Raw genomic sequence first — 26,861 nt, forward strand, 5'->3', positions numbered from 1 at the left:
GGATGAGCTGTCAAGACTCACCTCGCTGATGCTGACGGAGGCCCAGATCAAAAGCAGCCTTTTTTACACAGCAGCCTCGTTTATATTGATCCATGTTTTTTTCTGCTGAGAGACTGCTTGTTGTTTTATCTCCTCCAGTCTTAACTCTCCTGAAGCTCGCTGAGCAAGAGTCATTATTTTGCCTGACCTATTGTCCTGACAAGAGGAGGGGGGGACGTTGTGCCTAAATACAAATATAATGAGACTAGGATGCTTTGTGGCATGGAGGAAGTGCAGCTCACTTGGTCTCGTTTTGAAGAGTTTGAATCCAGCCGCAGGCCTGTGTCACAAAGGCTGAGTGGTGCAGGGTGTGCGATGGGAGGAGAAGGGGGTACAGTGATATGCCGGGGTGTTAAAGGGCAAGATTTTTCATCCCTGCGTTTACAGGGTGGAACGGCTAGGATATTGAGATCCGAGATAGGATCAGAGGGTAGTGAGCTGTTTCAGCCATGATAAAGGCCACGCATTACAAACATAGCACAGATACAGAGAGAGAGAGAGAGAATGGGAGCGCAAGTATATCACACCTCTCATCCCTGAATTAATGCTCCCATTCTACCAGGAAGCCATTCTGTGCCAGGGAAAGGAGATTGGGGCGAGGATGAGTGCACAGATACGGACTGAAAAAATGGAAACGGCGATCGTGAAGAGGGGTGATAGGGATTAATCAAGTCGTGAAGAAGAGTGGTGGTGGCCTGCAGGCCACCGCAGCTCAATGGAGACACCAGAGTCCCAAGGACTGGACGCACATTGAGCACAACCGCTATTCGTTACATGGCATCAGATACACATACAAGTAATAACAGTTTGGTAATGACAGGAGGTGGGGGAGGACTGGCCATAAAAAATAATTTGCCCCCCCAGCCACCTCCACAGTGGACAGTAATCTCACCGAGGGAATAAAATCAATCAAAGTCTGGATGTTAGCTATCCACTCATGTTGGTCTGTCAAAGTCTACTCGCCTGAAAAATAAGAGTATTTGTCAGTAGAAGCTCAAACTTGGTAAAGCTTAGATCTGTTCTGAGTTCATTAAGCAACATCATTTGTTGTGATTTACTCTGAACTTCCATTCAAACAAGGCTTTGTAACTTTATGATTTGTTCTGGTGGAGGACACAAATCTATAAACACTCCCACTCTTACACCCATGGAACATTATATCCCAGCTCAGGACACCCTTTAAAAATAGCCGGGTTGAGGGTGCATTGTCAAACTTAGTTATTAACACTATTACGGTATGCCCTCGTTTTTCACAAGTGTTACATTCTAGAATGCCCGGAAAGAGAAAAATCTGAAAAGAAGTGCCCATATATTTATTTTATTATTGATATATATTTTTAGAATCGATTACTCTAACAACAATTAAATAATTGCATAAAAAATATTTGTCATAATACCAACTCAAAAAAAGCATGTGAGGTCCAGGTATGTATGTAGTACCTGTGACTTTGAATGTGCGTGGCTTTTGCGTTCCCTGTCAGGAGTTGTGGGAGTCAGCAAATGCAAAAGTAGAATTGGCTGTTTTTGGGCTAGGGATAACATACATGTGGCCATGTAGCTTGTCTATGAATGTGCTTGTTATGGGTTTGTTTTGTTAACGTTTGTTCAAAAAAGTGCGGCGGCAGTTGTGTCGATCCTCGACGACATGGAGAGGAATTTCACAATTTGTATCTGGCTATAGGAGACTACATTAAATTAGTTAGATGTTTACTTTACTGGTGACAGTGCTACCCGAATCTGCAGTAGTATTAGCCCTAGTGGAAAAGTGATCACCGCAAAAACTCGTGATACCGCCGTAATTTTGCAAAGTAAAACTTCTAATGTGGGATTTAAAGAAAATCTGTGATACAGTGAGACCGCAAAAAAAAAAGTTAACCACAATATGGCAATGGCAGCATGTGCTAATATACAGTGCCATGAAAACGTATTGTCCCCCTCCTAAAATTCAATTTTTTGCAACGTTTCAGCACTGTAAGGTTTAAGATAGTCAAAGAAATGTAAATATCAAACAAAGTTAATCCAAGTAAATAGACAATGCTGGTTTTAAATTGTAATTGTATTTATTTATGGGGAAAAAAATATTCAAAGCTATCTGGCCCTGTTTGAATAAATAATGCCACCCTCCCTTGTAAAACCACAATTAACTGTGGTTAATCAAATTTTGGGGTTCATTTTACATGTGACTGAGGCTGTTTCGCTCCTTCAAGGACCTGGACATGTTGCTGGTATTTATGGATCTGTGAATTCTGCTTTTAACAGAAAATCTTTAAGGAGGATGTTTGGCAACAATTTTGCGACCAAAAGATGAAGCACACTTGGGTTTTGCAGCAGAACAACAATTGAAAACATACCAGCAAGTCAACTTCCGAATGGTTTTGGAGTTGCCTCATCAAAGTCCAGATTTGAAACCGGTTGAAATGCTGTGGCATTGACTATTAAAAGGCTGTTCGTGCTTGGAAAGCCTCCAAGCGTTGCTGAATTAAAACACTTCTGCAAGGAAGAGTGGGACAAAATATCTCCCAAGAGATCTGAAAGACTCATGGCCAGTTATTGAAAACACTTGATTTCCGTTGTTGCTCCTGACAGTAGCCCAACCAGTTATTAAGGGCCCAATAAATTTCACACGGGGCAAGGTAGTTTTAAATAGCTTTGAGCCTTATTCAATAAAATAACCCTTTTATGAACCGCATTTTGTTTATTTGGGTTATCATTATATCATATTTACATGTATTTGGTGCTCTTAAACAACGTCAGAAAAATACAAAAACTAAAAACTTGGGAAGGGGGGCCAAAACTTTGTCAATGGACTGTACATATTATTAGCCTAATTCCGTAATTATCCAAATAATTCTGAACTTACTGTCACAAATATCAAGTAAAAAGACCAATGTGCATGTTAAAAGTGATGTTTGTTCTTCAAGTTTGTGTGGATTCTCTGTCACCCAGATCATACTAATCTAAAAAGGTTAACTCGAGGAAAGTGGACTCTTGTGTGTTGAGTCTACTGCTTCTTCTGGTACGATGTTCAAAAATTACCGAGGCAAACATATTCATATTATCGTCCACTACCAGAGACCACATTCTTGTCAGAAAATGTGTTCACGGTCCATTTCGCAACATCTGAGATCAAGGGAGAGCCGAAAGAACAAAAACTAAGCACCGTTTTGTTTTCTTTTTATTCCCAATGCCAATTCCAGAAAGGACAACACATCGAACCAGCTCTTCAAGATGACGCTGCACCCTATTGATATGGTGAATCCAGCTAACTGAAAGCCCCATTATTCTTTTGCTAACTATAAAGGTTGCCGGTGAATAGAAGGTGTTTTCACATACTCCTGCAATAGTTCACATAAGGGTTAGTGTTTCTGTCAGTGCTTGTGCTAAAAGCTATGTAGTCAAAAACATCCAAAAGTGTGTCATTTACCTCTAGGGTTATGCATTTAACTACATTTCCTTAAAGGGGAAATCCACTGCTTTGCATGAACAGTGTATGAATAGGTAATGTAATATGTACCCTATTTTGACAATGTGATGTTAAATCCTCTCTGATTTAATAGTGTTTTGAGAAGATTTTTTTTATCGACAATTACGAATTTTCAGGGGCGCTGCCATTTTCTCGAGTCACATGACTTACGTGGGCGGATGTGACGTTAACGTGCCGCACCAACGCCTCGATTACATGGGACACCATTCATGCCCAGCGGTGATTTCTCGGATTTATCCTCATCTGATGAAGAAATAGCAGTATCGGTTCATCGGGAAGACAGAGGAATACTTCCATACAGATTTGAACATGTGGCTGTAAATAATGTTGAATATTCGGATGGTTCTTTGGGCGGAATGACGCCGGAGTCTGACCACTCGGAGGCCTACGCGCGGGACGTAAGTGCATAAACAAAAGCCCCAGGAGCTCCAGGCCAGCAACCGTGGATGGTTCTTCAGACAGGAATGACACGGTGTCTGATGAGCAAGCTCTGGCTGTGGAGGCCGTTAGCCAAAGCTCGGAAACAAAGGCCCCCGGAGCTCCAGGCCAGCAGCCGCGGATGGTTCTTCGGATGGGAACTCCGGCTTCATTCCGCCGGATGAACCAACCGAATATTCAACATTGTTCACATCCACAGGTTCAAATCTGTATGGAAATATTCCTCTGTCTTCCGGATCAACCGATACTGCTATTTCTTCATCAGATGAGGATGAATCCGAGAAATCAGTGCTGAGCATAAATGGTGTCCCATGTAATCCAGCCTTTAGTACGGCACGTTAAACATCACATCTGCGCACGTAAGTCATGTGATTCGCGAAAATGGCAGCGCCCCTGAAAATTTGTAATTGTCGATAAAAATCTTCTCAAAACACTATTAAATGAGAGAGGATTTAACATCACATTGTCATAGGGTACATATTACATGACCTATTGATACACTGTTCATGCAAAGCACTGGATTTCCCTTTTAGTTGACTATGGGGAGTCTTGCGGACAATTAAACAGTTAATTGTTTACTATTTAACTAAACGTTGATGAGTTAATATTGTTTTAAATGGTATACAGAGCTCGATACTAACTGTTGCGACCAACTCTTTTAGTTGGTCGCACTAGAATGACTTGGTCACACCATTTTTTTTTTTTTTTTTTGAAGAGGCATAAACATTGTATAACCATACTTTCATTGACATGAATTTGATATATATTTTCAGAATGCCATTGTGAACAAGAAGTTTACTATAAGGAAGCTGCCTGTTAACTAGTTAACTTTGCTCACCAGTAGTCCAAAAGATGTGAAAGCACTCACTTGTCACTTATATTGAATAAGTAGCAGGCCAGCGTTAATATGGTCGTGTGGTGGCCACTGCACTGGCCAGGGACAACGGCATACTGGCCCGTCTGTGACGGGCATACGTGGTGCACATGTACGCAACGATTCAGTGGAAAAAAAAAAAAGCATGTGAAAGCAGCAGTCAATTATGTTGCAGAAGGCAGCCAATCACATTGCAGAGGGTCGCTTTGAACTCAAATGGAATTCATAATGACTGACACGGCGTCACAGCGCTCTCTTGCTCTCTTTCTCTCTCTCTCTCTCTCTCTCTCTCCTCTCTCTCTCTCTCTCTGTCTGTCTGTCTGTCTGTCTGTCTGTCTCTCATGCAGCAGGAGATTCCAGTGGAAAAAAGTGACTTTCCATGTTTAAAACCTGCACTTGCGTAAATGGGACATGAAATTTTTAACCACACAAGCAGCAAGGTCTCATACGCAACTAATTTGGTCGCTGTCTTGAGTCCTGGTATGGCAGACAATCTGTCTGTCTGTCTCTGTCTTTCTTTTACAGTAAAATGTGTAACCAAAAATACCCCTATGCTTTTCAATGATCACTGACAGTAGTGTGGAGCTATGGGTTCTCATTAAATAACAGAAATTCAGAACAATACACGTGAATTTTTTGGGAACATCACTCATAATCTCCCATATTCATTGAAAATTTGTCAAATGCCCATTCATACTTTCAAAATCATGATTCACAAATTGTTCAAGAATGAATCAGGGAAATTGTGGGCTATGTTGAAAAAAAAAAATCATTTATATTGTTCTGAACTTGTTTTGAACTGAGAACCTATAGCTACAGACCAAGCATGGGCTGACAGTCGAACCTTATTTCAGTGTGTGAATGTTTGATCAATCCATTTTGTGCCGGGAGGTGCGTCCATTGTTGGGAGGCGCTGCACGCTCAGCCACTCAAGCTTCACGGTCGGTAGTTACTTTGCTTAGTGCGTCATGGTGTGCTTTTTTGTGTGTTTTTCGTCTTTATTTTCTCATTTTACTAGGTTAATAAGGGTGCAAGAAAAGCAATGGGCCAACGTGGCATGAAGGAGGGACTTTCTCACTCACACACAGCTGCTCACACATTATTATATATATATTATATACACACTGAGTTGAAACCAGTTCATATACACTGTGCAAAAACACACTTTGCATTTTGTCTCACTGAAGTCAAATCAGAAAACATCTGTTTCAGGTCAATCGGGGTCATCAAAATTATTTAATTTTGTTAAATATCCTAATAATGAGAGAAAGAATTTCTTAGAGATTGTAAAAGCGCTTACTGGAAATGAACAAAACGTGCTAAGGAAAGTCAACAGTGCGGTATCGTAGCCAATACCAGACACCTCTGACTTGGGAGAAGAAATGCAGCACATTTTCAAAACTGCGCGCGTGACTTCCGCTCGAATGTAAAGGGAAATTACGCGAAGGATAGCCGCAGTGACATCAGTACAGTCGCCGCACGTGCGAGTATAAAGAGGCCTTAACTCTTACTCACCTTTTAGTTTACTACTACACTGGCGCGACTTAGGGGTAGGGGAAAGGCAAAAGAAACTCAGTGAGAGACCAACAGAACAATCATAGCTTATCCTCAGAGCAATGACAAAATAATTAGCTTGCGTTAGGCCAAGTAATAGATTGTAATCATATTGGCCTGTGTTGAGAGAATTTGATATTAAAGCGGGAAGAAAAAAGGAACAGCTCAGTGGGAAGTAGGTTGGGCATGTGTAAGAGCTACAGCTTTCTATTGATTGATACAAACATCAAACAAACCACAAATGTAATAGGGGGAGACTGAAGAACAGCTAAAAGCTATCTGGAGCCTTGACTGCATAAAAAGACCTGACCTGTTCAACACAGCCTACATATCAAAACCATCAAATGGCAATCAATAGACCAAAGCAGTCAACTCAACAAACCATCATCCGACTAAAACATGAAACCTGGGGGCCCAAGCGTCAGATGATAGGCTACACTCAGCTTATCCATTACCATCAGATAAAGAGATAAAACACAGAGACTAATCCTTTCATGTGTCGTGACAGCCGCAGCACCCTCTAAGGCATTCCTTCAGTATGACCCTCAAATAGTTTTGTGGCGGAAGGCAGCCATTCAGCCAGCCAGTCAGGGCTGTTCTGGTCTGTTTGTCTTATTTCACCATTTACACGCTGTTTTATAGGCAGTTATTACAGTCGCCATGGTGATGCCATACGTTTTTACGGTCTTTGGTCTCAGGGCATAGAGTGTAATAAGTAAAGCACACAGTCTCGCACGCACGAACACTCACACACAAAAATGCTCACAAAACACACTCCTGCTGTGGAAAGGTCTCCCGTCCCTCCCTTTCCTCCCTTGCTCTTTATCAGTCTCCACAAAAAGCCCAACTACCCGCTCTGTGCTTCACGTGAAATAGACCGGCCAACTTGGACTTGTTCTCTCACACATCTGGAGCTCATCAGAAGGCCTCCTGGAAGTTGAGGCCTCTGGGCCTATTAATAACCATACTGCTGAACTCAGGGTCAGACGACAGTCAGCGGATGAGCCTGTGTCTACGAAGCACGGAGTCCCCCCTTCCCCCTCTTTCTTCCCCATAAGTGGTCCACTTTCACTTTGAGAAACAAGGGACTGGGAGGCCTCAGAACTTAACTTCTGTCCACATCACAACTATATAAACCAAATAAGCAAGCCTTGACTTAGGTCTCAAAAATTATACAAATCTAGTTCATGCTGACTGCTACTGATTGGCCTTTCACTCATTCACACCTCAAGTTCAAGTTCAAGAAGGGCTGAACGATATAACGAGAAAGCCAGATGGCAAAGTGGTCGTCAGTTTGCTCTGACTGCCTGGCCAGTCAGACAGTGTGGGTCATTTCAAGGCCAGCAGGGTCAACCCAACCCTGAACCCTGGCTCCAGTCTGACAGATGCTCGGGTCAAAAGTTCGGTGGGGGTTGAAGTTCTGTCTGAAGGAGACTAGCAGACGTTGGAACGCTCAGATGAAATCTAGCAGCTTTGAGTGAGACGGTCCCAAATTTTTCAATAGTCCATTTAGGTTGTTTCAATTTGATCAACACTTCTAACCTATGTGATCTGAGCTGAATAATTAGGAATTTACACCGCTCTGATCGGCTTGATCAGTATCAGCTGATAATTAAGATTTTATATTGTTGGCCGTTAATAAGACAGACAAAGAAGACCTGCCTGAGACAGACAACACGTAAGGCCTGGATCAGACAACAAGACAAATTTGGTCATTCCCGATTGCATTATGTCAGATGACTGCAGTAAAACCTTATACATTATGCCGTTGTCCATTCGCAGTTCACCGTTCGAGGTCCCGCATACTTGCAGATTTTACTTTAATTTTTTTCTCCCATTATGTACCATATTTTCACAACTATAAGGTGCACTTAAAAGTTTTCAAACTCTCCTAAATAGACAGGACACCTTATAATGCGTGTCTCATGTGCACACTATGTTCCAAATTTTTTAAATGTTGTTGTGTGACTACTCCAATGAAGTACAACCGAACACATGCAAATTACATGATTAGCATGCATACTAGCGTGTTTCAACGTGCATGAAACCTACCATATGATGGCACTCACAAGTCAGGTATGAACAATTGCAATTTTACATGTGTAGGGAGAAGAAGCTTACGTTACCCCATACGCTGACCATGCAAGTCATTACCATGTTGTTTACACTCAGGGTGTCATACAAAAATTAAAACTATCACACAACAGGAACCAGATTAGGATAACTAGCGAATAGTAAAACAGATCAAAAAATGACTGAAGATAATTGACACAAAACATTCACTTTAAACATTATTTGCGTCCTTCATGCTGCAAAGCATGCTGGGAAGCTCTACGGTGTAAACCCTAATAATAATTGATTAATTGGTTTAATAAATCTGTCGATTATGTGAAACTAATAGAGTCTGAAGGTATGATAACAGTGGGTAAAAATGTCAGTTTTATGGTATTGTAATTACAGTTCTAAAATATTTTCTAGTTTGGTCTATTGTTTCCATTCAACACACTTATGTACAGTACAGTCGTAAGCATAAGAGATCTAAATGAAATCTAAATGTTTAACAGTAAAACTACTTATTCCTCAGAAAGGAAGCAGCTACTTCGCTGCTCTTCTCCTCTTTCTGAAGTAATGCCAGAACGGTACCCAATGGATGGTAGCCCTGCTACTTACCTAGGTATTTTCCTAGCAGTAAGTCAATAGTATTTATTTCACCAATTGTAAACATGCTAATTAAAAATCGTCACTAAATTGAACATTTGTGTAATAGCACAACCTAATTCTTCAACCCCCACCATAGTCCAGATGCTCTGGAAAGTTTTGTAAAAACTTTTACTTTGTGTAATTACACTAACCACCCAACCAACAATCAAGAGGCAATTAAAATTATTCTCTTCCTTCCTGCATGGCGAAAGTCATTCATTTTATTTCCACCCTCAAATTATGCTCCGACAATAAGATACAATTTTTAAAAACTTAGCAGGTGCCTCTGAAATAAATAAATTAGTCAGGCAAAAACTATGTTAAGCAGAAATGATAAATTATTGCCCATCTCTCACACACACGCACCTGTGAATACAGGGTAGTTGAATCATCATAATCGGCAATAGTTTTGTGCTGATCCCAGCCAGCAGTCTGTGTTATTTTTAGAGGGCTGACACAGAAGCAGGCTGTCCATTTACTCTGCAAGCTGGCAGAGGTACTATCAGCACTCTGGGTTCTTTAAAGCTGACCAAAATGGGCATGCGCTCAACATAAACACTGAGAATGTGTGGAGACTGAATTGAATTAGCTCAAATTCATAGCCATTACAGTGCCATTAGGTGCCTTACAACTGTGTACACAAAATGCTTCAGCGACATCCACTACCTCCTTTTTCAGCTAGTTAATAAGACTAATTCCCAACAGCCTAATTTTTAATTCAGTTAATCAGCATGATAGTGTTCATCCCAAATCAGAAAAGATTTTACATGGAACATCATGTGAGTTGGCTTGTTTCTGCATTGTTTAAAGGAACTGTTCATACACCAGTAAGTAAATTGCACATGGGTAAAATGAGAAGGCCAAAAAAAGGGAGGGAGGAGGAGGCACAAATTGTGCAGAGACATGAGGCTAAAGGTTGAAGGCTGCTCGCATCTGATGTGAATGATTGCTCGAGCCTAGAGGCTAACGATGGATCTAGCCATTGAGGCCGTGATTGACATTGAAAACTACACCGAGTGAGCTTTTAGCAGATAGCACACCATATCATAATTCAATCCTTGTACCATCAAAGTGTGCCAATATCATAATTCAATATGCAGAACCATTAGCCTGCAGTGCACCAATATCATAATTCAATCGCAAGGCCATCAGCCTTTGCCAATATCATAATTCAATATGAGGACCATTAGGACACACCAATAGGCCTATTAGAATTCAATACTGACTGTCAATGATCTAACCGGACAGAGATACCAAGGCTATATGATATGAGACCAGTATTGCATATTGGGAATCTCCCGCCTTATTTAGCGCAGACCGGAGGAAAACAGTGTGATAAACAACGATGTTAAAATAAGCAAGAGCATGGAGTTCAATTACTGAAGGCCATGGGGGGTTTTGCTGAAAAAACAGATCACACTACGTTTATGCAGGACACCAAACGGCGCAACACTTAACATCCAAGCTCAGCCAAGCACTCGGGCAAACTTTCGCTTTGGCCCCTGAAGTGTGACTGCCCACAGTTGGTCTAAATGATGACAATGTTGTTGACTTTGTGGAAAAGTGACTCCATTTTGTTTTCTGGTCCATTGCTTCTGTTTATATTTCCACATTTTTTGGGGTTTTTTTTTTTGGAACTTCAAAAAGGTCACACACAGGCGCACATTGCCAGAAATTTGAAACTTTATAACGAATGAAACAGGTTAAAGTTTAAAATTTCTAATGCTCCTTTCAGACAACTGAGCAAAGCTGACATTTCAATAAGGTTATTTTCCCCTCATATTCGTGAAGTACTGCACGGTGGGGGGGGGGGGGGGGGGGACTTGAGAAAATGGAAAATAAAGTATTGTTGTTCGGTTTCTTTTCAAAACAAAATAGAGCGTTTATGACGGAACGCAAATTGATGACTACTCTGGCAATTATCACTTTGGACCTCCCCCCACACCAAATAAAAAGCACCACAGAGATGTTCTTTGTTTTCCTGGGCTTTAAAAAACATAAAATTGAATCTTTCATAGAGGCTTGGCCACAAAAAAAAAAACTAAAGATCGAATCCAGATAACGACCACTCGCTCATAAATTTAAAAAAAAAAAAAAAGTGGGTCTGTCAAAATGTTTTTACAGCCCTCTCACACAGTGCTACAAAATCTGTTACTGGGCATTTACACTAAAAAGTTAAACCTGCGTGTAGATATGGACTTATCGTAAATAAAGAGCAGACATTTTGAATTAGACTGCGTTGATAACAGTAAAACAGTTGTGCGGAGGCGGCATCTGGAACACCGATGCTGGTGGCCTGAGTATGATTGAAACATGCATTTCCACACTTAAAAAAAATGTTATAGCAATGCTCTTCCTAATGAACTAAACCAGGTTAGCAGGGACATAAACAGCATTTTCACATCCTATATTGTATAACTGAATAACTCTTTTTGATTAAAGATGGAACCTCTTTAACAACCAGCAAGTGTCACATTGCCTGGATTTTGGGACAAACGTAACTTTGGATGTGCAACTCAAACAAACATCCACTGTCTTCCGCAGTGAGCTGACAAATTTGTGCCTGGTCAGAACATGCTATTACATCTCTATTGAATGAGCGGCGGAATAATGCCTGATTCTGTCATGAGAGCTGGTGTAACTCTATGACGCTGTAAGTGAGCAACTCCGAGAGGGTCTGTAAACAATGCCCAACACTTGAAAGGGAACCTCCTGTTGATATTTGGAGTGCAAGTCTAATTTACAGCTTGCTGTGTATCAGTAAATGAGATAGCGCTGGCCTACAATTAGAATTGTTCAGCAAACACACAAATGTGCCACGAAGGTTAGGGCTGCAGGTAATGAACATTTTTAGAATTTTTCATTATCCAGTTCATTAATCAGATTTAAAAGCACATTTTCCATCACAAAACAAGACAAAACAAAATATGCATGCAAGTGGCAGGTGTTAGATCCACTCGGAGTTGCCATTCTCACACGCTAGTATTTGTTGCTTTGAGTGTGTATAACTTTAAAAGGCAGGGGCTGGCCCGGTGAGTGCTGTGTGCTTCAGTGAATGAGAGTGAACAGTATTTGTTTGTTGTTAGTTAGCCAATCTGCCGCTGAGTCCCTGGACGTCAGTTGTGGCCGTTGCAGCTTGCGTGTGTAATGTGCTTATTACGCGTTTATTTTGTGACCATTCCTTCAGTAAAGCAATTTAAAATGCACCAGCTGCTACAGTATGGCAGTCCTTGAGCTGTGGTAGGCCATATTAGTTAACATCGATATGTTACCGTGGGTCAGCGAAACTTCAAAGAATAGATTTTTCTTCAACTTGTTTTTTTTTTTTTTTTTTAAATCACATTTTTCTAGCTTTTTGATTAAGGGAGCTCTCCGACCAGTCAATCACTCGTACAATGATAGCCAATCAGATAGCCGCATTGGCTTAACCAAAGGCTTGACACAACACTCTTGTCGTCATGTCCCACAAGCAATGCTGGTTATCAGTCACGTGCGCTTTGAAAAGTTAATGTTACGGACAAAATGGTCCTCAGATGCGCTTGGGGAATGTGCAATTCTGGTGAAAGATATCCGGCTAGGTTACAAGGGGCCCGGTTGATTCATTTTCCAAAGCCTAAAACACAGTTGAGGAAGTCTCTACGATGGATTAAGGTTTGCGGAAGACCGCACGTACAACTAAATATGGATAATATCAACAAACACAAGGCTGTATGTTCGAAGTTAAGTGAGGGAGAAGTATCTTCTCTGAGTTTGATTTCATTATTATCAGTGCTTTATACATCGCAGGAGAACAACTTTCACCTTGTTAGTGTATCACTGACCTGCTGAATGAAGTGTGTAATGTTTCATGCAGAAGAGTCGGTTAGTGATACTAAATGCGCAAAGTCATGCAAGAGAAATGTCTATTTACCTATTTGTATCACATCAGACTTTTAAGACATAGCACTGGATTCCATTACGAGCCAAGTCAAATGAATACACAACACTCACTTATAAAGACTACAATGATATTACTCGTGATCTTTCCAAGTAAAAAGTACTCACCCTGCTTTACATGTGCAGTACGATTCCGCTATTTCATCCTGTTGGATTTCAATATGAAGTTTGCGAGGAGTCAAATTTTTTGCATTGATCGCCAACATTTCACTGTAACTCTGACAATGCGTCCTGCTCCATCCAAAATCTTAATTCCGTGTACATATCCTTCCGTGAAATAGTTGAGACCTCTCAGTAGAACACTCTTGGACAAGTCTGATGCATCTAGCAAAAAACATACCCCAATATTATGTGGAATACACAACAGAGAACCCAGTTCAAATCCGTTATATGTTCAGATGCCATTTTGGAAGATTGTGGGGCATGGCAACTGTAGCTAAGAGGGGCGGAGCTGAAGATCGTCAGTCGGAAAGGTCCATTGAAAGGGAACTTTTTTTTTTTTTTTTAAACTCACAATTGTCCAAAGTTGTGCAAAGGACACATCATCAATAATTTCAGTTTTAAAACAAAAGACTAAAAGTCACACAAAAGACTGATGACTATGAACAATAGAAAAGGATTTTAAGAAAATGTGCCACAAAAAAAAAAAATAAAATAAAATCACACAAACATTCAGAAAAGATATCAGCGCAACACAACAGCACAGAATTACAAATTTTAATCCAAATGCACAACTGTCAGGCCTAAACTAAAAGATTCAAAAGAAAAATATACGGCAAACATCACAAAAAAACTTGGAAGTTTAACCTGCCATAACTACAAAAATTACACAAAACACTATAAAAGATGAACAAATAACACGCACACAGCTAAAATATTTTGGGGAGAAATATGCTGCAAAAGTAGCACAAATATTCGGCATTTGAACCTCGATCATCCAGAACGTCCAAACAGATGCTATCTTACTGCATAAGAACAAACAGCAAAATATGAACCATTTTGAAATTTCAGACATTTGGGGAATACACGCGTCAAAAGACAAAAGTACAATACTTGGATTTTTTTTTTTTTATTAATGTTGTTGCTCACTTTAAGCACAGTCAAGTCCATCTGTTTCTACATTTCTGCCCCAAGCTGTTTTTATCAGTACTCAAACAGCACTGGTCAACATTTCCATAGTGCAGTGCAAAATGTGCTTGACGGGACTATTAGATGATGACTCAAGTTATTTTTTCATTTGTTAAATTAGCTTAAACCGGGCATAGCAGACACTCCACTTTGTAGCGGTAGGTTGAAATGACAGAGCGGGGATAAGAAGAGTCTAACGTGACAATTTCCACCGAGATATGATAACTCGTCAGTCTTGCGTTCCTCTTGGGAATGTACAGTAAAAGCTCTCAAAGAGTCAGACCAAAGTAAACCAACCGAGTGACGCACCAAAGACCTGCCATGCACTCGCCCTACACTCTGACTCATGCTAAGTCGCCAACACCCAACAAGCACACAGTACGAGCTCAGTCCCAATGCCAGGTTTTGTCACTGGGCAGAGGGCTGCTTGGCTACAGTGAAAGCATGACGTGATCCCCCCCACCCCCACACGCACTCCTTCAATGCTCCCCCAGCCTGTGCAGCAACAGCAGGGGTAAAAATATCCCGACCAGAGCCTTCAGACAACCAACTCATAAATTAACACTAAAACTCCAGCAGACAACAACAACAGCAGGCTGGTCGTTGAGAGATTTAAACCACTCGGGTTGCCGCCGACCACCGCGCTGGGATCATCTTACCGAAGCCTTGACTAAATTTACCCGACGCAAGTTGGAGAATAAGAATGAACTCCAGATCACTTTTTAGCAAAGTTAGTAGAGCTGTCCACAAATACAGAACTCCAAGGCCAAAAAAATTAATTGTTACCCTTGAATTGTACCAACCTACGGCATAAGTCTAGCTTTCACTGGTGGTGAGCATTACCATATTACCACATTTCCCGTTCTTTCGACCATTGAAAAATTGTGGTGGGAAAAACAATCCAAAATTGGACTACGGCAATCATATTTTGAAAATTGAATTTTACTGATTATTAGCAGTAAAAACTGATTCACGATAACTTAAAATAATTGGAGGTGCCGGTTTACTCGCGTTCCATTGTGACTTTGATTGTGTATGGCTTTAAAAGGTGGGGAATAGCCTTGTGAATGACGTGGACATCAGCCAACGACAGTTTATAGTTGGTTGGCTGACTTGTTGAGTGACATGACGAGAGTTGTGGCCATCAGCAGCTCGTGTATGAATTGTGCTTATGACGCATTTATTTTCTTACCTTCATTCTTTATTTTTATAAAGTAATTGAAAGTGCAGCAAGGGCATTACCACAAATTCTAACTAGCGATAGTAGGCTATATTAAATTAGCTAACATCCACACATAATTGTGAGTTAAACATCCTAGAGGCATACAAGTTGCATTTCACCGTCCTTGTTAATTATAAAACGATCGCAAACTTTGACCATACGCTTGTCTTTTATGTACTCTTTCCCCCTTTGTGACTGAAAGTAGTAATGGAAAAATGATCTCGGTAAAGCTTCAAGGCAAAGATTTTGCGTTGACTTTTTTTGTATTCGATTTGATCAGATTATTTGATAAATCCTTGCAGCCCTAAATCTGAACTCCCGTCTCAATAATGTACTTCCAGGAGAAATTGATCCATCGAAAAAATAAGTTTAAATAGATGCAGCTCAACTTCTCACAGCTAGTTAGTTGTGTCACCAGCTTCAGGGCGGACAAGATTAATCAACTAAAAATCAATCAGTTCTGCACACTTGGAAAAAAAAAAAACCCTTAACAATCACTTAATTGATTACCACAGCCATTCTTAATTTTTTATTAAGATTGATTGAGGAAACTGTCCAGGACTCAAGATGTTAACTCTGTATATAATGAGTGGCTGGTATTAGAGGCAATACTTCCAATACATTTACACGAGCAACACCCATCACTCCTTGAAAAATAGTAAGTAACATTGATATATTAATACAGCATAATGCTGTCTCGAATTGAACATTTGCAACCAGTTATGGGTTAGTGTATCCAAGGCGATAACCAGCTTATGAATTCTTCACTTGGTTTCTGCTCTCATGGTACTTGGCAAAGCAAAGAAGTAGCTCCTGATTTTCTGAGAAAGAAGTTAAAGTTATTTACTCAAACATTTAAAAATAATATAGTTTAGAGCTTTAATTAAAATACAATAACACCATGAAGCTGCAATAACTCTTCTCTCAGTTATTATACAATTACTTCCTATACTGTCTACCACTGAAAAATTATTTATTAAAAGGACAGGAAAATCTTTTTAAAAACTCCTGTTTCTAGATTGAACTGCCCAAAGGTTTTTTTTGCCACAGAACCAAAGTCTAAGTGGATTTAGCTCAACTTCTCATAATTAGCTAACTGTGTCACCAGCTTCAGGACAATCAAGATTAATCAACCCACATTAATCAATTGGTTCCCCACAATTGAAAAAATTATTAACGATCACTTAATCACTTATCGTGGCCATCCAAGATAAATTGAGGAAAATGTCCTGGTATGGTAAGTGTTTCTTCTTTGGCACAAACAAATAATTAACATTTGCCTAATCCTGGTAATAAACAGACATCTACGGAGGTAACAAAGTTCCAGAGTGGAGAGGAGAGATGAAGGCCATTCGGCATAATAAATCCCACACAACTAAAGTTCCATTTCCAATTTTCCAAGGTTATACAGAAAAACCTGAAGCATACTGACACATCGTATCTTATTAGGGCTTGCCAATAATGAAGCACAATCTTACAGTGCTCCTAAGTAATGACACAATGTTCCTAGCAAACTGCTTGACTGGGTCAAATAAAAAGGAAGGCGGGAGGAGAAGAAGAAAAAAACAATAGGAGAGAAGACTGATGAGCTCCTCTAAAGAAACTCCACTCTGTAACGTGGTGGACAGGGATTAGTTGTTGAAGCCTCCTCTATCTGTAATTCACAGTCATCCTGCCGTCATCTCTGAATCACTGATCCATTTTGCAAGTCTGCAAGACTCGCTAAAAGAACCACTGTTGGACACATTTGTGTTTCAAGTGGTGGAGGAACCGAGGGCATAAAGGAAGGGGGTAAAGTCAAAGGAGGAGAAGAAAAACGCATACAGAAAAGACAACTTAACAGCTCACAAAACTGTTTCAAAGCACACTGTCCTGTAACAACCACCTAGCTGGCTCCTCGTGGGGGGGTGGGGGGTGATCAAGTAAGATTTTAATGAACATCAGCAGCTGGAGCCTGAGGAATAGACTGTGGTGGCTTAAAGCGGCTGACATCTCGGTTGGGTTGGATTTTCATCATCAAAAGAACAACGTGCACCAAAATTGTGCGTTAAGACGAAACAGCCTGCAGACTTCCGTGAGGATGAAACTATAAACACACACATATACATATTATATATATGCATACATACATACACACACACACACACACACACACTCAGAGAGAGAGAGAGAGAGAGAGAGAGAGAGAGAGAGATAAATAGATAGATAGATAGATATAGATAGATAGATAGATAGATAGATAGATAGATAGATAGATAGATAGATAGATAGATAGATAGATAGATAGAGATAGATAGATAGATAGATAGATAGATAGATAGATAGATAGATAGATAGATAGATAGATAGATAGATAGATAGATAGATTACAATTGTAGCAATGTTGCATCATTCCAACCATAGGCTCTTAAATCCCATTCAACAATTTCATAAAAACACATAACTACTACTGTTATTAGATGTCATTAGCACCAAAAACAGTAATTTTATGTTTTCACGTGCATGTTTTTAATTATTTGTTTTGTGTATATTGACATTTTTTAATGTTTAATATTGAGTTGCTTTGAAAATCTCTATTTGACTGTCATTGTGTAAAAATGTCCTATACTTGTTTGTCTTAGCTTGCAATGGCTTATAGAAGGGTAAAATGAAATTTTCAAAAAGCTCCAAATGCATCAATCTTTGACTCTAAAATTAGCACATTTCATGAATTACTGACTACACCTTCCACCTGACTTTGAACTTTGTATATAGAGGAGACCAGTTAAAATATATTATCTACTCAAAACAAAGGTTCACCGTACTTGGTTTTTTTTTTTTTGGTGCTGTTTTTTACTTAAGACTAAATTTGTGATGGGTTTTAGTCTTCAAACAGAGCCCTGTCTAAAGTGGCAGTAAGGGCCTTGAAGAACAGTTTGGAGATACTAAAAATGTGGTGTTCTAAAACATGTTTTGAATTTTTTTGTTAAACTACATGCTTTTAATAGAACAAGCAAGAGAATTTCATGTTAAAAAGTCTGAATCATCATAAAGCGGACTGACGAGGTTTTTGATTGGACAGCGTTGCATTCCAGTCTTAGGACGTTCTGAGGTTCGACCTCAAAGCGTTCCAGTTAAAAGTAAACAAATGCGCAGTTGGCCTCAATTAGCATGTGCTTTAGTGGTGCATTATAGTCGATTATGTTGAAAACCATTAAATATGTTGACAACAAACTTCAATTTGTCAACTCAAATTTTTTCATAGAGGTTGCAGTAACGTCGAGGATATGAAAACTGTCTAGTAGGAACCAATGAGATTTGACTTGAGAATTCTAACAATTGTGTGAAATAAATGCGTACTGTACAGGGGGGTCCTCGCTTTACAATGGGGTTCTATTTTGTTATTATTGTGCATTTCATACACAAAGTAACTCAATGTGTTTTACATGAGTAAAATAATCGAAATACAAAGAAATCAAACATTTAAAGAAGAAAAGATACAAACTAAACATTAAAAAAATGATGATAAAGGCACAATTAAAATAGCTTACAGTTCACGAAATATCATTTAACCTGGATTTTAAAACGTTCACACTTTGGGCTGACGTCAATTCTGTGCAAAACTTATTCCATTTTGTGTGCAGCATTATAGCTAAATGCTGCTTCACCATGTTTGCTTTGGACGCTACGCTTCACTATTTGACCTGTCTGTCTCTGTCAGAGCCATACTAGGTTTGTATTCCATGAGCATTTCTTTCGTGAATTCAGGACTTAAACCATTCAGTGATTTATAGACCAGTAGCCGAACTTTAAAATCTATTCTAAAGCTGACTGGAAGCCAGTGTAAAGACTTTAGAATTAAAGTTAAATGCTCTGAGGTCTTTCCTCTGGTCGGAACGCGAGCTGCAGCATTTTGAATGAGCTGCAGCCGTTTTGTGTTCTTTTTCGGGAGTCCAGTCAGAAGACCATTACAATAGTCAAATCTACTTGAGATAAAAGCATGGAGGAACTTTCCTGGTCTGCTTGACACATGCAAGCCTTCATTCTGGGAATATTCTTCAGATAGGAAAAGACCGTTTTAGTAACTGATTTGATACGAATGTTTAAAGTCAGGTCGGAATCTATGAGAACACCAAAGTTTCGGACTCAGTCTTCAGCTTTCAAAGATAGTGAGTCCAAGTATTTACCAACAGCAAGTCTCTTTTTTTTTTATTGCCAAAAACAATTATCTCAGTTTTGTTGTAGTTTAGTTGAAGAACATTTTGGCTCATCCAGTTATTTATCTGCTTTAAACAGTGACAACATCTTAATTGAAATGTAGTCATCTGCAGACACTGCTAAATATATAATTGTGTGTCACCTGCAAAGACATGATAGTCGAAATTAAAGTTCAGAAGAATTTGACCCAAGTGTAGTATATACAGACTGAACAGGAGGGGTCCAAGAACGGACCCTTGAGAGACCCCATAGGTCATTGCCATTTGTTGAAATTGAGCACTTCAAATGGTAACCAGGTAGGACCTGAACCATTTAAGGACTGTTCTATTGAGTCCTAGACAGGCTTCCAACCTGTTCTGCAGTATATTACGATCTACTCTCTCGAAAGCCGCACCTAACCACCAAACGGACACCTTTCCTGAGTCAGTATTAAACCTTCTATCATTTAGCCCTTTGGTAACTGCAGATTCTGTCCCGTGATGAGCTCGGAAACCTTTTTCTTCTCGCTCCCGTACAGTGCAAATGCTTTAATAAGTTAGTCGTCGATGGCATTTTGTATTTCATGTAAGTATTAGGCTTGCTGGCAAAATTATATGGTTTGGGTATATCGAGCATACGACTTCCAGCTGCATTCCTGTGGATTTTCTCTGATCATTGGTGGGAAAATTTCCCACTTCCTATTTTCCTGGAACACAGTATACAGGCGGTCCTTGGTTTATGACAAGTTCTGACATACCACTTTTCAGGTTAATTAGTTTGCACAGTGACATGAAAACGCGTGGCTACACAGAACACGGTTTACTGCTTTTTTTTTTTTTAAATTCTGTGTCACATTTACAGCCAAGAAGTCTATCACTCCAATACTTACTATAGTTACAACTTAACTCACCCATTTTCATAGGACAGTGATAGACTACAGCCCCTTCTGTATGACCTAAGTACTAATTAATTCAGGTTAGATCGCTACCATCATGGAAACAAAACTCTTGTCACGTCTGTGCTGAGGCTTTGACAACAACATCACATCAACTATAGAAAACTGCCATTATTATTCTGATTAATACAACCATGTTGTAAACCAAGATTCCCCAATAATTGACTGTTATGGAGAGTGAGGTCAGATATCCTCATCACATTTATCGGACATTGAGTTTGCAAGAAAGATTTCGTGCAAAATTCCTTTGCATTTTTCCTCAACGTAGGTGGGATATTTCCCACTTCCCAGTATTCCAGAATCCTCTACAATGTGCAGAAAAATTCAGCCGAATGGGGACTTTCTCTGAGGGCTTTCCTCCAAGAGCCTCTTGGTGGGAGTGCGAGTAAATAAGATGTCATCAATAATAGACAGTGAATGTTCTGAGGAGTTCTGCACACACACACACACCAGCTCTGACTGATTCCTATCCCGCAGACAGGCCTGCCAAGCGCCAGCCTTTTTGCACACGCTCAGATTCACTGTCCTGACTAATCGCTTGTGATAGGGGCCTTTGCCATAATTACCCAGGGCCTTATCACAAACTTATGCGATGCATTTTTCATGTCCTGGCTGTTGGCGCTGCCTTCACTGTCCATACTGGCAGTTCATCTACGAGGGGAGAGCGAGGGGGGGGGGACTGATCTCGCACAAATTCACACAGCAGCAGTTCAAACAGGGAGAAATGGGTGAGAGCGGGGTGAAGGGCCAGAGAGGAGAGAGGGGAGGAAAAAATAAAAATGGAGGAGGAGGGGAGGGTGGCAGGGAGAGATTGGATGGCGAACAGGAAGGGGGAGGGAGACAGATAGCGAAGCACATTTTTTTACATAATGCATGAACAAGGGGGCAGGGGTAGGATCAAATAAATAGGAGAAGTGGAGCCTTGATGATGTGGCATAAGTGCAACACAAAGGCCGCTGGGAAGACTTGTTCACTGTCCTTTTGTCTACGCCTTCGTCGTGACCCAAATTAAAGTTTGCATCCAGAGCAAATTTGAGGATAAACAAGTGTTTAGCCTAGATAACGCCATTTTATGCTAATGTTCCAAGTGGGCTACTTCTAATAGTCATCAAGTTGAAGTCCAGTTAGGGCACGTTCACGTTAAATGCCACAAGAGGGGGGGGGGGGGGGCCACACACTCACATCCACACGCACAACAGTGCCATTGTCTTGCTGTCTTGTGATAGGTCAAACCGGCTCGCATGTACACACAAACCGCCGTTCACACGCACACACTGCGCCCAATATTCGGCCCCGGTTCCGCTGGCGCAAGCACGTCGGGATTAGACGCGCACGCACCATTTCAGGAGTTCATCGTATAAAGACAGGAAAAAAAAGCAACACGGTCACGCTGCCCCTCGTGTATGGGAAATAATTATTTCAATTCATATTAAACTGTAATTATATGTGGTTAAGTTTCTCAAAAAGAAAAAGTGTAGGTTTATGGTCGTTTAAAAATAATGTTAAAAAAAAAAACAGCCGACCTAACCACCGCTTGGCGTCAAACTGCCCCCAAACCGCTAGCCGAAGAGCTCGCTAACACGTCAAGTAAACTTGCTAATTTGCTTACAAATACCACGAAAAAAAGGTGACCCGTTGTGTGGAGCGGCCACGTCGGGTCTCCGCACAGCGCCACCGTGGAATGAGTGCCACTTGGTGTTTATTCGCCCCCCCCCCCTCGGCCGAGGTAGCCACCTCGCGGCTACGGCGTCGGGCTAACTACGGCTACTAAAAGTTGAACAACATGCGATAAAAAAGGTGGCGAAGGCGAAAAAGCTTCCCCGTACTAACCGACGTCGGTCGGTAGTGGTGGCCTGGGGGGTGCAGGGAGGGGGGGGTATAGTGAGAGCGGGGGGGCTTTGTTATTTCTCCGCATCCCCGCGGCGTCGTCCCCGCCGGTACCCGGTCGCAGCGGTCCGATCGATGTGGAATTGAACAAAGAGGATCAATTTCTGATCAGCGAGAGGAGCCACTTTCATCAATGCGAGGGGGAGCTCTCCGGGCTCGCGAGCCCCCTTCCGTGAAGCAGGCGGCGGCGGAACAAAAACAGACATTAAAGCCACCGGGGAGAGAAGCGCGAGGCCCCCGCGGAACCGCCGGCCGAAAGTGAGCGTCCACTGACCTGTAGTTGTTGCAAGTCAAAGCGCTTCCAATATTGAAACATCGATCCTGCATTGGCCGCCATCTTGAGACATATTGAGACAGGAATGAGATGCTGATAGAGCGCGCGGGGGTTGGAGTTCAGTGGAGGGGAGCTGCCGCCCGGAACACCCGGACTGGATTTCGTCCACGCCTCGCCTGGATCACGGATGCCGGTGGAACGGAGTCACCCGCCCGGAGTGTCGCTTTAATAACGCCATTATAATTGCTTAAATAGCATTTGATCAATACGCGGAATTCACAGGTAACTACTATCAAACGGGCATTCAATTACCTCCTGTTGTTTTGGGCTTTTTTTTTGTAAAAAAAAAAATAAAATAAAAACACACTGAAATAGCTCCCACGTTTGTCGTTTTATTTTGTGTGTAATTTAGCAGTTTGGAATATGATGACGAGGGAAGATCACGCAAAAATAAGGTCAGAGGCTACTTTAAAGGCCAATGCATTGTTGGGAAGTGCGTCAATTATATTTGTATTTTTTTGGCTGGGGGCGCCAAATAGACATCATTTCGATAAAAAAAAAAAAATTCCAGTATATTATATAATTAAAATATTAACTGTATTTACGACTTTGCTACTGAGTTATTGTGGGTTAGTGATAGTCTACCACTTTTTGAGTTTATACAATTGAAAAGCACCCATAAAATATGAGACTGTTTAATACTATTCAAAGTAGTTTCGTTGGTTTTATGTGTAGATTGCATTTCCTTTTTCTATAAAAGTCCCAAAAACGAAGTCCAACTGTAGTATCTACAATGAAAACATCACAAGGCAAAGCATGTATGACAAATAATAAAGTATATTAAAAAATTCATCATAGAATCTCTTACATTTTTTTTATACTGGAACCAAACATGGAAGAGGTTGAAATTTGAACACGGTTTGATGGCCGGGAATATGAAAGATCACCATCATTGTGGTGCAAAATGGTGACAGTACAGATATAATATTAATGTATTATTCCTTAATCTATCCATTTTCTTTGCCGCTTATCATCACGAGGGTCGTGCTGGAGCCTTTCCCAGCAGTCAACAGCCAGAAGGCGGGGTACACCTTGAACTGGTTGCCAGCCAACCGCAGGGCATTATTCCTTAATGTATACATGAATTAATAATTGATCACAGGTATGATATCACACATATACAGTAAAAATTATTTCTGAGCATTTTTTATGGAGGTAATATACAATGTGATATTTTAACTTGTGAAAAGCTTAAAAATCCATGGAATAGCTTTTGAAGTGTCCTATTTCTTAAGCTATGCATGTAAATATTCAGATTTAAATTTATAAATTGTTAATTTTGGCTTTATTTATCAGGCAGATGTAGTATTTTTGAGAGTATTTATTAACAAAAGTAGTTTTAAATTCATCAAAATCTATTTTTGACATATTTTGTGTCAGTGTTTGGTGTAAAAATCTGAAAGCTTTTTTTATTACCTGGTTTCAAATTATTATTATTATCATTATTATTATTTTGTTTAGGGTTGATCTAATATCCACGTCGATGTCAAACCAGTAAGTACTTTGCTCACTTTGAAATAATATAATCAAAAAGCACTCAAAATGGGATTTGCAAATATTGTCAGATAAAGCAGTACAAGTCGTGAGTGCCGGGGAGTGGGCGCGGGGGGACGTTTGTGTTCCTATTTTAATGTCCCTGCTATCGAACTGACCTCGAGCTACATAGTTGACCTCTGGATGCTCCCGACGAGTCATTCCTCCTGACCGTCCTACACTGATGCAATGCATATGCAATATATTCACAATCTTATAGTCAAGCCTTTTAACATGTTCCTTCCTATCAATGCCAAATTTTATGAAAACGTGATTATAATTATTTGTTTCGGAATACACAGTCCAGATCAAATGCCCTCATGAGCCGTACAGCACATGGTCCACGTGTCGTAGGTTGTCCACCTATGAAAGGCCACTGGCTGCTCTGGTTTATCATTAAAACATCTCTGCTCTTCATATTGGGGTTTTTTTTTTTTTGTTGTTGTATCAAGGGTGCTGTGAGGTCTGTCTGGGTGAAATTCTTTTTTTTTTTTTTTGTAAGGCCACACAGAGTCTAGCTATCGGCTCCATCTTCAAGAAAAATATACAACTCGGGGTTTATTTTGGTTTCCCAAAAGCGATTGTGCTTTCCTCACCCCAATAAAAATAACACTCGGAATGTGGCATAGATAATGCCCCTCTTTCACTCCACCTTTTGGCTTTTGTAGCCGTTTATGCCCCCTTCCGTATGAATGCTGCTCATTGCCTCAATAACCGAAGCAGCTCAAAATAGCTTTGCCTTATTTTAGACATAATTGCAATCCATAATTTAATTTTTTTTTCCTCATTCCCCGACTGTCAGAATAGCTATTAACAGTATGTAAAATGAGGAGCCCATTGGGGGAAAAAACAAAACAAATCATGATTAAAGGTGCAAGTAGTGGTGAAGGGGCCCTCACATTGCGTTTTTCATGGCGAATCCTCGTGATGATCATCAAAATTTGATTTCAGGCAGTGGTCCCTGAGAATATTCTGTCAATCCTCCCATGATAGACATCCCCAATGATTCCAAGAGGGCCTACTAATAAGGAAAATAATATGATAGTAGCAGTAGTAGCAATTCAAGTCCCGTTTCCTTTTAAAGCTCTTAATAATATAAGAACACACAGGCCCACTGTTTACAAACGACATCCCAATGGTAAGTTCTGCATTCAGGCTACAAAAAACTCAATTTAGGGGAAAAAGGGAAGAGGAGGAGAAGAGGCAGTTAACCAGGCCAAATCCCACATGTGAGTGAGGTGAGGCAAGGCAAGAGACGAGTTGCATACTAGGTGTGGTTTAACCAAATGCGATAGTCTAGACTAAGTCTTAAGTCAAGATTCAAAAATTTCCAAGACTGGATGATCATGTATGCATGATGCAAATGTGTGTGATTCTGCTTCCTTGTAACGTTTATGACATTGGAAGCTTAACATTTATAAATTTACTGCTGGCAAAGAAAGAGAGCAATTTAAGTCCCAAGGAAGTTGTTTGTGAACTGCTGGCAAAGAAAGAGAGCAGTTTAAGTCCCAAAGAAGTTTGTGAACTGATGAATGCTGCCGTCGCTATTGGGGCCTGCATGATGACTTTTGATGTAGTCTGTCATTAAGTCAAACCTGAAATACAGGTCGGGCTTAATCCACACGCTGTATTCCCTATTTTCAATGTCAGGGTGTTGTGTGAGATGTCGTGACAGTTGTTTTTCATACTCGATGCATAAAAAGTGCCTTGCCCGAAAGCACAAAAGACACCTAAATGAAAAGAATGTTGTGTTCTGTGATCATCCCTCTACTAAGAACTCATCCAAAAGATTTTGGAAAACAGTGCAACCTTTTGAATTGATCACCGTGGTGAGCACTTCTGCCTCACAGACGAGGGGGGTGGGGTTCCAATTTCATGCTTGTATGGTATCCCGGTGCTTGCGGGGGTTTTGTCCACGTATGCATGTTAGAGACTTTGGGTGACAGGCGGTATACAGGCTGGACTGGTTGCGAGGGCGCATATACGTAGACAAACAATTATTCGCACCTTGAGAGCTTCAGTGAACCCACCACGCACGTTTTTGGAATATGAGAGGAAGCTGCAGTACCAAGAGGAAACCGGGGGCAAGCGTGGGGACCATATGCAAACTCCACGTTGACAGTCTGGAGCTGAAATTCAAACTCTAACCCAAGTTTTTATGCAGACGTTCTGCTCGACATATGCTCACTGTGCTGCCGCGTTTTGAATATTCCGACTAATATTTCTATCACAGTTGCTGTATCTCCACAAGGAAGCCAAAGCTTTGCTTGGCTCTTACCAGATCGCTTTGAAGCGCTCATGTTGGAACAAGTCTAGCTCGGGATTATCAATCCAACTACAAATTATTATGAACCCGCAACACATATTCAAAACGTCTGGCACCAACTCCAGCCAAGGATGCCAGAGCAAGGAAGAACTTTTTAGCACAAGTAATTTTTCTCCATTTTGGAGAACTTCCTGTTCAAACCACATTTATTTGACAGCTTTACTGGTTACTTGTGACTAGTTTATACAGAGGATACGTACTTAAAATGCACACACCTAAAGGTAAAACGAGCGGTTTTACAACCCGGAGTTTTCCAACACAGCATGTGGAAGGGG

At 40.6% G+C, this 26,861-nt stretch overlaps 1 protein-coding gene across 6 annotated transcripts in view; it reads right to left on the reverse strand.

Moving 5' to 3' along the window:
* cux1b (cut-like homeobox 1b) overlaps nucleotides 1-26,861 on the reverse strand; it is a 105,097-nt gene that overhangs the window by 73,697 nt on the left and 4,539 nt on the right. The window contains exon 1 of one of the 6 annotated variants that reach the window (XM_061826498.1): nucleotides 22,668-22,922. The exons of 3 other annotated variants lie outside the window; for them this stretch is intronic. In XM_061826498.1, coding sequence (XP_061682482.1) covers nucleotides 22,668-22,730 — 63 coding nt within the window. In that variant the 5' untranslated portion in view covers nucleotides 22,731-22,922. Of the gene's footprint in view, nucleotides 1-22,667; nucleotides 22,963-26,861 lie in introns of those variants that run through there. 2 more of the 6 variants (XM_061826495.1, XM_061826500.1) reach the window with 2 other exon arrangements.

This window comes from Syngnathoides biaculeatus, chromosome 8 (assembly GCF_019802595.1).
Source record: "Syngnathoides biaculeatus isolate LvHL_M chromosome 8, ASM1980259v1, whole genome shotgun sequence".
In the NCBI taxonomy this organism is placed as follows: domain Eukaryota; kingdom Metazoa; phylum Chordata; class Actinopteri; order Syngnathiformes; family Syngnathidae; genus Syngnathoides; species Syngnathoides biaculeatus.